This window comes from Lepidothrix coronata, unplaced genomic scaffold, assembly GCF_001604755.1.
Source record: "Lepidothrix coronata isolate B3197 unplaced genomic scaffold, Lepidothrix_coronata-1.0 Scaffold116, whole genome shotgun sequence".
NCBI lineage: Eukaryota > Metazoa > Chordata > Aves > Passeriformes > Pipridae > Lepidothrix > Lepidothrix coronata.
In genome coordinates, this window is record NW_016690296.1 from 2,302,656 (window position 1) to 2,317,236 (window position 14,581).

Genomic DNA, 14,581 nt, shown 5'->3' on the forward strand with positions numbered 1-14,581 from the left:
TAGTTCAGTTGTAAGCAGCCGTGCAGCTGTAAAAACCTGCATTTGTTTCAATGCTAATGCGTTTGACAGAAGGATGTTTGTGCTCCCATTGTGTTGGTTGATGTTTCTAATCAGCGGTGAAGGACACAGAAAACGCCGGGTTGCAGAGACCAGAAAAACCTGGCAGAGCCGATCTGTGTCACACTGCCAACCCCAGGGACCAGCCACTCCCTGCTCACAGTGACCTGTGCCGGCTGAGCACGGGCACAAGGAAATATTTGGGTGGTCTATGGAACGGCCTGGAGCATGAGCTGCTTTCCTCTGACCAGAAACTACGTGCACACGGCCCCACCAGTACAAACACGAATGTTTCCCTTTTGACCACAGATCACTGGCAGCACGCCCCAGCTCCCATCCTCTTTGCTGTCTGGTTTTTCCCCTCCTCTCTATGCCACGTAACCATCTTTTGCCCCATCCCACCTCACTGACCTCATCTTCCCCAGCTGGCACAACAAAACAGCTTGACAAAGCAGCAATAGGGAGAAGAACACGGCATTACACCTGGATTTTTAAAAGGCTTTGATAGGATAGCTTAGATGGTTTCCTTGGAACCTGAGATTTGCTTGACCAGCTCAGCACAGCGTAGATTTCATCAAGCCTTCTATAAGAAACTAGTTCAGGTAAAATTCAATATCCATTAAGTACATATCCATGGGTTTGAGTTATTTTTGTACATTACCTGAGTGAGTTATCATGTGGCGTTTTAGTTGGTTTGCTGAAATAAATTTCTTGTCACACTCCTGACACTCAAAGATCTCGTGGACCTGCAAAATGAGTGTTTAACAACAATTAAATGCATGCCTCAAACAAGATCATGCATCTTACATATACAGAAAGTCCCTAACAAGCTGTAACTATTTATTAGCCAGTTGCCATACTAATTCTCATAAACATTCTGTGATTTCCCCTTTGCTGGTCCCTTGGTGAAAAACATCATCTCCCAAAAAAATAAAAATTCATAATTGCAAACAAAAAATTATCACTACAACAATGCTGCAAATTTTCATAACCTGTGTTTCTAACTATCAGATCCTTTCAAAATACCATTATTAGGAAAGCACCAAAAAAGATGCAGAATAACTTCTCAGAACACTTCCTTCTAGTCCTATTGGTAAAAACAACACAGAAACCACTTCATAGCTTCTGTATGAATTTTAAAACACAAGAACTACCAAACTCTTGCAGGCTTGTTTCTCTTAAATGCTTTTAGATACAAGACAGTGGAGAAGCAGCAGTGTCTCAAACAGTAAATGCAGTATTTTCAACACTGGAGCACATAAGGTCATCAAGGACAAAATGCTGGGCTACTCCCATATATGTGCTCACTTCTAAGTTTAAGTTCTGTGAGCAACTCAAATTCCAAAACAGGAGACCCTTATATTAAAAGGAATCCTTTAGCAAGAATCTGCACCGGTGAAGATTAAAAGTCCCCTTGCTTCCTTGCTCATTATTATCTTTGTTGAGCGACTGAACTTTACATTTTACTCGAACTTCAGAACCTAAGTCTCAGAATACAGTTCAGATGGTGTTTTATTTGTTCTACCACAAACTTACAGAAAGGAAATCTTACAACAAACTCGTTCATTCTTTTACCCAGTCTTCTGCAAGCTCCTGTGCAGCATTTCCTCAGTTGTGTTGCTGGGAATTTAATTTTGTTTATACTATCATATCACTTAACAGCCCAAATCATGGACTACTGTAAATATCAGATAGAAGACAGTAATTACAACTGAAGGATAAGACAAAAGAGAACCAGTGGATATACACAGTCCTACATTTCCTTGAATTTAAAAAAAAAGCAAGGCACAAGACACACAAAGTTAAAAATGAGTTGAAATAAAAGATGGCATGAAAGATCATGTCTTCAGAAAGTAAACATACGTCAATCCCTTACAGCCACCCTCTTCACCTCCCTTCTCTGTGTTGATCACATTTATCTCTTTCTGTTGTTTGGGCTGATTTTTTGTTACACTCTACCTTTCTATTCTCTGCTTTTAGTTCTTTACATTGACAGGAAATGTGTGGAGAAAAAAAATCATCTTTCTCCCAGTTTCACCTATTGGTTTCTTACTGGTTTTATTGCCTGTATAAATATTTCTGGCAATGATGATCCTGCCTCACTTCCCACAAAAGCAAAGTAATTCAAGCAGACAGACAAGCATGAGCCCTACTATGTGCAATCTCCTTCACTACCTGATGTGAGTGAACCTGGAACATCTATTTTCTGGATATTTAAAAAGAGAAAAAGTTAGATGCATGAAATCTTCATGGTCATTCTCAAGATGAGTAAGTGCTCAGCTGACATGTCCAATGCTATTTGAGAAGCTTGTTAGTGTGTGTGACAGTGTCTGCACAGAATTACAACTACTGAAACAGAACAAACATTTTAATAAAATGGACACACTAACCAGGATATTCTGCATTTTCAGGGCCTGATGTGTGAAAGGTGTACCAATGCATAAAGCTTTTAATTACATGTGTGGCAAGGCACACCATGATTTGATCTGAGGAGTAACAAAGTTAGACTAGAAAGGACAAGTAACACAGGCAAGGAGAAAAACAAATTTAAAAGGAGGGGCCTCATCATTTCCTTTGCAACAACATATTTTAATTGATATCATCTATATCCTCAATGGATTCAGGTTATAACCAGGGCATTATTAAAGACTTACAGTTAATCTGATAAACAGGACAATGCAGCTTTTTGCAAAAACAGAATCTCCTGGGTTTTAGTGATTTATCAAATTAATCTTGCAGGGACTTCCTCTGGGTATAATGGCTTCAGAATCTCATATTCATAGTCCATCTGTATTTCTGTATGAACACCCTTACTTCCAATAGATGGTTTTCAAACTGTTAACCCCTCCTGTTCTGGTTATAAAAGATTATGTGCATAAACAAAAAGACATTAAAAATTTGGAGTTGGGGAAGATGTTTTTTTTACTCCTCTGTAACTCCAATACAAATAACACCTTAGTGGTATGTCAGAAAGCAGTGACCATATTCTACACAAAAACTGAAGGCTTATGAATCTACTTTACGGTCTCTGTATTACATAACACACTTTAAGCTTAGTGTTTAAGAATGCTGAAGAGCAGTGGGCAGCTCTGCCTTAATGCTGGGCTGCATAAATGACACAAGCACAAACATACTTGCATTGGGTACAAGATGCACTAAAACTTTAGGAAGATCTTTGGTTTAACCGAGTGCGATTACAAAAATAAGCCCCCCCACTGTAATTTGCTGGGTTTGCAACCATGGCAGATTACCCAAAGGCTTGCATGACAGCAGCTTTCAAGTGAGCTGAGCAGCACAGCCTCGAAGCTCAGGGAAGTCAATGCCTGCTGTGAGCCAGCCTTCATCTCACTGACCTTTCGATGCTCTTGGAGATTTGTTGCTGAGGAACATTTCTTATTGCACACTGAACACATCAGCTTCTTCCTAGAATTTCCTGAAACAGAAACAAAATACCACCAACATCTTAAAAAGGAAGTGCTAAGAAAGAACCCAAATATTTCCACTGAGCCTGTGACTTTTCACAGGTCATTGGACTGACATAAGATTTTTCACATTTGTAGCCCATCTTCAAAGTGTTCCATGTCAGGAGTTCTCTGTGGGTGTCCAACAAACCAGTTACTGATGGAATGTAAATCAAGAAAACTAGAACAATAAAGAAAAAAAACCCTTCAAATAGATGTTATCATACCTCACCAATCCCATATGAAGAGCACAATTCACATCTAGGAACAACTCACTGCATAACTGAACAGTTCATTTTTTCCAAAGTCAATACAGGACTTAGTGCAGCAATGACAAAAAAATATCCCAAACTGAAGTCAAAGCCACCATTTACCATCCTTGTTTATTTAGAAAGCATTAATCATCCTACTGTATAAAATAATATCTCATTAATGGTCTTTAAATGAACAAAACAGGGAAATCCTATTGGCACCAGATCACGAACTCGAATCTCATCTAAAATGTAAATTACAAACCAGCTACAGGTCAGATACCAGATGTATTTTCTTTCCCTTTTCACAGCTCTTTTAAAAAGTGACAGACCACTTAATCGGTTCTATCTATTACTTACCTTTAGAAATTCATTTTAGTAACCCACAAAGCCATTTTACTACAATAAAAAGCCACTATAAGCCTAATTCTTTGTTTATAACTACAAGCCCATGCAGGAGAGTTCCTAGCTTACGTAAAAAATGTTCATGCTACACTGAACACTAAAAAGAATGGACACAGACCAAAGAGGAAGAATTCCTACTATGTTGATTCTTCTTACTACAATGCACCCTGTCCATCCATTGGTTCAATAATTAAATGTGTAGTGTAAAAGAAGTATCAAATCTCACAAATGCATTTGCTGTTATAAGACTTATGACAAGCGTTTACATATGCAAATACACACACAACACAGGAATACACTTAGTCCTTCAACTCACAAGGACATTAATGAGACCTTTTCAGAGGAAAGGAAGGTAGCAGGGAGTATCTGTTAATAGCTTTGCAAAATAGGGAACACACAACAATCCCTTCTACTTTCCCTTGGCTCCAGGGAACACGAGGCAGGAAGGAATTCTAGAAGTGTCCCCCAGCAGCAGCAGGTTCTTTTCCTTCCTTCACCAACACCACTTGTGACTTCTACAACTGCCAAGGGGTAAAATAAAAGCTCTGCTCATTGTGTGGGCAGCGCAAAAATATCCTCCAGGTATCTGCTCTCAGTCATGTCTGGAGTGATTCAAGAGAACTGTGGATTTCATATAGCCCTACATAACTGACCAAAGCTAAGCCTAAACGTAACAGTGCTCATGGATGAAAAAATTCTTACTGATACTGAAAAAAGGAGATAACCTTTTATAAGAATGATTATGGAAGGTATTTTTTGTATGATTATGCAATGGTTTGTCAGGAGAAAGCGATTTCACGTAATGAAAGTCTTAAAATGCATCTCAGTGGTGCCATCATCAACTAATACACACAACTTTTCTGTGCACTCTGGAATTCTGCTTGTCCCCACAGTAGGGATCTTCCACTGACATGGAGATGGGACATGCAGAGAACAGAATGCCAGGACTGAGACCTGCATTGTGGACCTGAAAGCAGTATTTTGCCCTTTCATGAAGAAAAAAAGAGAATCAAGTTTGCTTGAAAACTATTGATCTGCCGTGCACTGATACAAAAACACCAGGGCCTAAGAGGACTAGTGGATTGTCTGGTCTGGCTTCCTGCATGACAGAGGCTATAGAATTTTATGCAACACCCTCATCAAGCCTAATCATTTGGGAAGCATGTCTTCCAGAAAGACATCCCATTGTGTCCTGAAAATACAAAAAAAAATCAAGAACTCACCACTTCCTGGAGCAGTTTGTGCTGTGCCAAAAGGGGTTTATTTTCCTTACCACTGAAACATTTTGCTCCATCTATCCTTTGCCTGGCTTAAGCTTCCCAAGATGCCTATTACATTTTCTGCAGGAGACTAATGATTCATCTGCTTTACAGTAATTTCTCCCTGGGGGAGGAGGAATAGTTACTCCTGCAATTAGTTACTTCTTAATTTTCATTTTGATACAAACGAATCCATTAAAAAAAGAAACCAAAGACAATGTTTACTCTGATTTGCAAATTTTAGGGCAGGGACACGTTAGAGGGGGTTTTCTCTGCAGAAGCATTAAGCTCTTTCTTACCACTGTGGACGTTTTCTTTGTGCTTTTTCAGGGCATCCTTACTCTTGAACCTCTTCCCACAGCTTTCCGCCTTGCAGATGAACCTGGCATCCCCTCTGCACGCCTCCTTGTGCTGCTCATAGCTATATGGAATTACAAACAAAGGGAAAAAAAACCAGCACATGGAGCAGCATCTCCAGGAACCAGACACACAGCAAGTACTCTGAGCTGAACACATGCTGCACTGCAGAGTTCCAAGGCCACCTCATGCATTACTTACAGCAGAGAGGAAGGAAAGCATTTGACTCCTGTCCCTGTTAGGATTCCCACACTAACAAGCTGGAAAGAGAACATGCAAAGGGAGCCCAGCAATGCTATGACAGCAGTCCAGCAACTGGGACACAAAACCTCGATTCTGAGCTGAAGGCAGTATTGCAAACAGAGCACTGAAAGCTTCTGGAGGAGTCTCCTGGGCTGATGTTCTCTGTGCACTGCAGGACACTAAAAGACAAACAAAAGAAGAAAGAGTGTAAGGGGGACATTCTACAACTTAAACAGCCTTGCAGTAGCTAAAAACATATATACACATATATATATATACCTCTACAAATTTTCAAGTAGGTGAGGAATCTATCTCGTGTGAAGTCTCCTGGAATTTAGTGGGACTAATCAAAGGCATAAACAGCAAGAGTCAGGATCATACTGCTGTTCCCTCACAAGGATTAATCTTACCTGGCTTGATGCAAATACACAGCACACACCCAACTTCTACTATAGACTGGAGGGAACATGGCTAAGTTCAAATGAAAATATTGAATTGCCTCCACCGAATACTTCTCTGCTATGCAATTTTATTTATTTCCATGAAAGAACACAGATCTCACATGATGCTGCCAGCTCTAGGAACATGAACATCATTCAGATGTAAAAAAGATCAATGTATTACAAGAGCAGCCTTAAGTGCATCCTGTGCAATGTGTTTCTTTCCAATACAAGAGAGTTAGATTAATCATACTATGTATAATCACTTAAACATCTAATGCACCATCTGTAATTAAATGTATAATAAAATATAATGCATCTATTTAATTGCAATAAAAATTATATATATATATGTACAAGACACAAAACCAGTTACATTTCTGTACGGAAGTAAAATTGTAAGGTGTAGGACTTTAGTAACAAAACCACATATTTACACTCTCCAAGACAATAAAGAGGTGCTATTAAATCTCACGTCTTTCATGTTTCTATTTGGGTTTTTTCTATCACCCAAAGTTGGGGTTTTTTTTCTTTTAAATCCTTCTTTAATTCTGTACCAACATCCACAGCTTAAAAATTACATCTCTTAAACTGCTAAATATTCCACTGATGGAGACCAAGAGTTTTGCACCAAACTGCAACTCTGGTCTGCTCTACAGTGTATGATTTTTAAACATAGAAATTTAGCAGCATTTTTGCCTTTCAAATTGAAGTCTCCCAAAAATATGAGAAATTAACATATTGAAAGGCTAATGTAGAGTAAGAGTACAAATACAGAAGCATAAAAATGAAAGCTTAAATTGTGATTAGGTCAAACAAATAAATGATTGAGTGAAATCAATTGAAATGATCCCTGAAAAAACACTGTTTCTACTCACTGTCTTTGTAGAGCTTGTTTAACAGGGAATTTCTTTCCACAATTTCGGCACTTAAATTCCTTTTCCTCACTGGGCTTTTGGTGCAAAGTCTGCAGATGTTCAGCTAGAATCTCCTGGCTGGCAAAACTGGATTCACAGTGTGGGCATGCATGGTCCTCTTTACAGGTGAGGGGATCTGCATGATTGGAGGCAAAACCAGTGGAAAAGAGTAGTTTTCAGGCAATATTTTGGTTACACTAAGAGAGATTTTCTGCCAGAAACAGATGATGCAAAATGGCATCCTGAAATTCCCAAAAGGCACTGTCTCTGAATGGATTATAAACAGCCTATCTTGAGTGGATTACCATCAGCATTACTGCAAATGGAGGCAAAGTATTAAGCTGGGTGTGACTTTGGCTGTTGGCCCCAATTAGTCATGCAGGTTGTGTCTACTCGGACAAAGATGCTGAGAATTCCCCCAACAGCTCAGGTCACCTTCCTTTGCTTAGACATCTCACCTTTAGGATTGGCTGAACAGCTTTATGAAAAGGTTTATTTCTCTCCCATCGAAGCAAGAAGGAAAGTAACCCCCTCAGAGCAAAAACTTAGCTTTCATAAGGCTGTGTCAGGTGAAACAAGCTCTGTCTATAGTTCAAAAATTAATAGTTACTACTTACGACATCTAAGCTCACTCATTACCCCTTCTTATTAGACAGAAAAGAACCTCAAGTCAAACTAAAGAGATAAGTCATACAAGAACTCAGACAAAACCCAAGAAACCTATGCAGTCAAAATTGTTACTATTTTCAGCTCTCAAGTCACCCTATTTTCTACATCTTGCTCACCTGCAATTTTTTCACCAGCTGGCTGCATTTCTTTATTGTTGCCACTGTCTTCGACTTCCTGCATAACGGTTACCTCTTCCTCCTCCTCTTCCTCTTCTTCCATGTCACTGTCCAAGTACCCAATCAGAAGTTCTGTGTCTGTTTCAATATCTTCCACAGCCAGGTAGAAAATATTTTCCCCTTCCTGTTTCAAACAAGCAATAAATCGTTACCTCAGGAAAAGAAAAATCCAGACACAAGTACGGGACTCTGAACTAATATCAGCCCTCAACTATGGAAGGGTTGGCTCCGTTCCTCAGGGAGCACAGTGGTACAACAGCCTTTTCTAAGTCTTCTTTACCAGCGTGGCTACATGGATAAAATGCATGACTATCCTGGTATTTGGGAAATATTCCCCTGCCTCACCCGGGAGGCTTTTCCACTACTCACTGTAGTTTAGACCAAAGTGAAGATAGCGCTGAAGTCCTCTTCCTGCCACACTCTGCTTGACAAGAACTTCGGAGTTTGAAAATGAAATATTCGAGCATTAGAAAAATAGCAAAATGTAGATAATTAACACAGCTTAGCTCTGTCCCCAGTTGGCTGCATCAGTTCCAACACAGCTTTCAGCAGCACGTTTACACGGTGTTATCTTCTCTCTTCCTCAAGATTCCCAGCCTTCTCCAGCAGGCTTTCCAACCCTGCTCAGTTCAGTTGTCTCCACTACCAAGTAAGCAGGCACATCTGGAAAACGAACTGCAAACCCTCTGCTGGTTTAAATCAGTGTGGATCCACAAAAGGCCAAGAGATCCAGCCCACATTCTGCACAACAGGACAAACTACATAACAATAAGCTCCAACACCTCGACAATGACTAAACAAGCTTCCAAACAGTCACATGAACCGACAACTTTAGTCTTTGACAATGCTTAATTAAAATACCCAAGGTTGGCACAGTGGAGGGCTAAGAGGGGGGAAATCTATAGCAAAACCATCTGCCTTCTAAAGTGATACTCAGAGGTGCCTAGGTGCCTTTTCTTTTTGCCATATGCCAACCAACTGCTTTAGGTACGACCCAAAATGCTGCAGGAGACTCGTTGTTATGCGGCGAAGACTCCCAAGTTCTACCACAAATCTTAAAGCTTATCTGATTAACATCCAGCCAAGTTAACTGAAGCTTCTTTCCACTGCACCCAGCCATATATTTTGTATCGAGCTTCCCTGAACAAGGACAAGATAATGATTTTTAATTTTTGTAATATACTAAGATTAATTCAAACTGCCAACAGGGATGTAGAATTCCTTGAGCTGTAGAAGGTCTGGTATATATTACACAAGATATTGTCACACAAGAGTGAAACCTCCTTAATTCAGCAGACCTGATAGAGCTGCTGCTTTCAAGGATGCACCACTTTTCTGTCCTTATCTCAACAGCAGCATTGGAAAACAAAGAAAATGATGCATTTTTTTCTCTAGATCTGTTCTGCAGTCCAGATATCCATCAGCATCCCAACCAAACTTCTGCACACAGCTATAAGTTGCTGGTTTTCATATGTCTCTGTCAAGTTGCAGAGACCCTTAATTTACTGCAGTCTAAACTCAAAACAAATCACATACTGAAACTCTTGACATGAGGAAAAGTAAAAGGTCTTTCTACACTCAGTTTCCACTTACACAGGATACAATCACTGGGGTAAACCTCCAATACATCACTGTTTAGGATAACCTTATTCTAAAAGTAACACAACCTTATGAAGGGGAGCACGTACCCATTACTGGCTTGCAAAAAACAACTTTAAAAATTAAAAGTTTTGAGAATTGAAAGAAACAAAGGAAAAGCCATGTATCCCAGGCAGAAATAAACTCCCAAACATAACTCATTAAAGAACCAAATAGCACACCTAGATCACGGGACACACCTTACACCACACAGTAAATCAGGGAAAATAGCAACCAGAACTAATTATTCAGATTAACACAGAGCAGGGGCATGAACCCCAACAACCAATCTCTTATCAATACTGCTGCATCCTCACCATCTCTGCACTTCCTCTGCATGCATCTGGGGCTTATTTCACAGCTCTGTGTCTAAAAACATCCTGGTTCTTTCCGATTTGTGTACTTTTGGTTAGGAAAAAGATTAATGATAGATGTACCGCGGACTGTCAGTGCCTGAGTGCTCTTGGTTGCAATTGCTTTGAAAGGCCTTGGTGCCAGCCCAATCCAAACTCATTTGTCCTCCAGGGTTAATTTGTCTGGCTTCTCCATCCAAACAAATGCTAATAACCAGGTATTCAGAGCACTAATTAATCAAGATACACCCACACTGTAGTAGCTCCTCAAGGCAGCATTTCCAGTGAAACCAATGGAAGTTCTCCAGAAACCACAGAAGAATTATGTCTCTCCCTCCTATCCAGCAGCACGTGCATGAAGCACATTAATCTACATGCATGCAAGCACAGTAAACATAGTAAAAAATCTCTGGAATAATTTTAATAATCCTCCCGTTTCTAAGAACACACCAGCAGTTGTTCCACCTGCCCATCTGCTTAGACCACTCAGGCTGTTTTCCTAATAATGTCCACCCCCAGCAGGCAACAACGGTCCTGGGGGAAAACTCCAAGTGCTGGTCACGGTGGCACCACAACCTCCCCTCAGGCAACTCCTGGTTTACTGTTCAACTTTGTTTCTCTCCCCCCCCACTGCCTTCGCCGTCATCTTTTACACTGCAAGCCTCACCCACCTGCCCAGCAAATGCAGTTCTCGTTATCTCACTTTTGCTCCACTCCAGGCACCTCTCCCATGCAGATTCTTGGCTGTTCCATACAGCTGCACACTTTCACATGTGCTTTGGAAGAGAGGAGGCTGAGAGGGAACATGGGGTCACTGACAGCCCATCACCCAAAAGTGTCATCACCAATATGTCATCACTTCTGAAAGCTTAAAACGGAGCAGGAGGAAGCAGCACATAGTCTTTTGTCATCTGAGGGAGTGCAGGGCTTTTACATCCTTCTGAGCTTGACCAGCTGGCTCCAACTCAGCCTTCTTAATCTTTATCCAGTTTCCTTGTGCCCACAACCACTCCTTTAAAAGTTACCTGACTTCTCTCTATCTCCAACTTCCTGGCACCAAGCCAGCTCTTCAGCCCACCTGTTGTGCCAGTTCTCTTTTGCTACCTCCTCAAACAAGCCCACTCCCTTTCCAGGTCTTTGCCTGCAGCTCCAGGCTGTCGTGTTTGCCAGAGTAAAACCAATATTGGCAATGCAATGTCTGTGAGGGCAGAAACCACAATCCAGGAAACGCGTGGAGATGAGTTCTCGGAGGCCAAGGCAGGAGAAGGCAAACCCACAAGCACAGGAAAGGTCCTGCATGCAGTATTAGGAAAGATGTGATCAGAATAATAATGCCTTTCCAAGATGGAGAGCACTCAGGTGCCCCTGGGGGAGCTGGTGAAGCAAGATGGCTTTGCAGAGGTGCTGCTGGGGTCCCTTTCCTTACCAAGAAACCCACTGGTACACACTGGATATTCCACTAAAATAACTATTGCGAAGTTGAGGTCATCTTACTGAGTATTTTATTGGAAATACAATAGCGACCATGAATTGTTCATGCTGCTCCCTCTCGTGAACCTGGCTTTGCCCTTGCTGTCACTGCCTCTGCACTCATGACGTGCTAATCACTGAGAGGGCCTGAGACTCCTCATGGAGGAGAGGTAAAGCAACTATTCACTGGTATACAAGGACTAGGGTATCAAGTGAAACTAAGAAGTTTCTAGAAGAAAAACAGAAACATACTTCAACATAATTTGTAGTTACAACAGTGGACCTCGTTACCACAGAGTAGTCCTGCAAATGACAACTATAAAAACGCAAAAATAAAGTGGGTAGGTTCAGATCAACGGCAAAGGCTACAAAATGGCTTTTTGTTAATTTATCCTCAAGTACTATATGATCATCCTATCAGATAATCAGATCCTTCAATTCTCTGTTTTCTACTGAAATATTTTAAGCACCATACTCCCTTTCAAACCTCTCTCACTTTTATATTAAATTTTAAACTATAAGCCAAATACATGATTCTGCTTCTCACACACCTAAATCCACACCTGAGTTTAGCTCAGAACACAAGTAGGCACCTAAATAATTAGTCCTGACTCAACCAGGTATATAGTTATCTTTTTAGTTTCCACAACGCCAATAAAGCAACCACATCCAGGCAAAAGCTTAACTTGACAGTAGTGAGAAAATTAAACTGTTGTTACAGTTTAATTGTGAGTTAACTACTCTGGAAATTACTTTTATGTACACTGTTCACTTCAAATCAGGAGAAACGGTTCATGTGAGTGATTTGGTGCAATTTCATCACAGTGGATTAATAGAAACCTTTCAAATAATATCAGATTCTAATCAGATTCAGATTCTTTCATCATATCAATCTTATTTAGGGTATTACACTTAAGCACAAGAGTTCAGTTCTAAAAAGAAGGGTAGAAACAGAAAAGCAGTTTGCTGCTTCTCTCAGATCTTACAATTTTATTGCAAGACATAAAGACCCAAGAGGAGATCAAATCAGTAAATCAAGAACAGGAGGCAAATGGCAGGAATCCACCAAATCTACCTGGATGGCTGCCAGGTTCTTCTGTTCCTGGGATGGAGCCTCATGGACAAAGCGCAGCCAGTTGGAATGGCGTGGATTGCTCGCATCCAGGACATAAAGGACCTCGCCTTTGCTACCACGAACCTGCAACATTACACACCAAAAAAAAAAAGAAGTAAATTTAAAACTGTTTACCAAACACACATCATTATAAAGCACCAAGGCAAGCTGGTGCTCAGCAAGTGAATCTTGCATTCAACAGGTAGCACAGCTGTGGTGCTCATTCACCTTTTCCTGTAAACGTATTTATTCACCTCAGAATAGGGGGGCAACTCAAATTTAGCAACTTTATTGAGCTCCCCCTCTCTTTTCCTACACTTTCCTTTAGTAAACAAGTATTCTGCCTGAGCCTCCCCAGTCTGAAAGCTTCATCACTGGTGCTTAGGTTATTTTTTCCTCTCTCCTTGTTCCTTCCAGGCCTCTTTTTCTTTAGGATCTTGCCAGAAACCAATACAACCTGAGAGGTTCCTTTAGCAAGGGCAAAATCCATCTTGCCCTTCGATGGAGATCTACCTTCAGATTAAGGATCAATATTTATTCATTCCATATATCCTATTTTACAGGTCAATTGAATATCTTTTATATGTGCATCACTAAAAGAATTTTAAATATGTAGCCCCAATGAACAGCAGTCAGTCTTAAACTGTGCTTGGCTGAAATTTTGTCAGAATAGGAGATAATTTCAGTAAACAAATTAGTGTCCTATGTAGGTGAGGGGCTGTGAGTTATTCACTAGAGGACATGTTCAGGTGTCAGGTTTTGCCCACTAAGTGAAAAAGCCACCTTAAAAAAAAAAAAAAGAGTTGTACACAAAAGATACAGACATGGATGAATCCGGAGCTTTTGGCTACAGTTACAGATCCATATAATTTCTATGATTGTAACAAAGTTCCACCTTACATTGAAAAAATGAAGATAATAGAAATAAAAACTTAATACTAACCAAGTCGTTCTTCACCCTTGAAACACAAAGACATACTGCTGAAAAAAATACATTTGTCACTGCCAAAAAAATTTGTTTAATTTTAAATAATAAATCACTTGAATCTCCACTGATACAGATGATAAAGAGCCGTGCTAAAAGGTCATACAGCCACACTACTATTCCACGTGATTAATTTATATAATGAACGTATTTTCCTTTTCATCTGTCAACAAGAAGGATCCACTGCACGTATTTCCTAAGAGCCAGGGAATTCGGCCATGTAAGATCAAAATTAGATTGTCCTTGTGGCTTTGTTTTTAGATGACTCACATTCTTGCTATATTTGTTTCTAATAGATGCAATATCATATTCCTTCAGTATGACTGCTTCAATTACCTAAACATGTAGGATATCATCAGGAAGGAAAAAATGTATTCCCTTACAATAATAGCTGGTGACAGCATGTTGTTTCTCAGATTTAAAGAAAACCAAAAACCCTACTGTAGTTTCTGCAAACAAATAAGTCGTCCAGATTTATTACTCTTCTTCCAAAGGAAAACATCACACCTTAAAAAGGACACATTGTGGAAAAGCGTCAGCATTTCAAACTTTAAAACCTCTTTGACTTTCAAACACATAGATTAACCACCATGGAAAATATCAAATGTACATACTTTAGTGCACCTGGGAACAATATTATCTAACACTAAGCACTGCAATGGGTTTTCCAGAGAACTTAGGGATGCCCCATTCCTGGAACTCTTCAAGTCCAGATTGGATGGGGCCCTGAGCAACCTGATTTCGTGAGTGGCATCTCTGCCTGTGGCAAAGGGGTTGGAACAAGAT

General features: G+C 40.2%; 1 protein-coding gene across 5 annotated transcripts in view; it reads right to left on the bottom strand.

Annotated features, from left to right (window-relative positions):
* PRDM5 (PR/SET domain 5) overlaps positions 1-14,581 on the bottom strand; it is a 59,102-nt gene that overhangs the window by 34,186 nt on the left and 10,335 nt on the right. For all 5 annotated transcript variants that reach the window (XR_001876470.1, XM_017825209.1, XM_017825210.1 and 2 more), the window contains exons 3-9: positions 12,772-12,894; positions 8,176-8,359; positions 7,352-7,526; positions 6,120-6,212; positions 5,733-5,854; positions 3,411-3,490; positions 719-803 (exon numbers count right to left, since the gene is read on the bottom strand). Coding sequence is in view for 4 of the 5 variants with exons in the window: in XM_017825209.1 (XP_017680698.1) it covers positions 719-803; positions 3,411-3,490; positions 5,733-5,854; positions 6,120-6,212; positions 7,352-7,526; positions 8,176-8,359; positions 12,772-12,894 (862 nt within the window). In the remaining variant the exon portion in view is untranslated. The remainder of the gene's footprint in view (positions 1-718; positions 804-3,410; positions 3,491-5,732; positions 5,855-6,119; positions 6,213-7,351; positions 7,527-8,175; positions 8,360-12,771; positions 12,895-14,581) is intronic.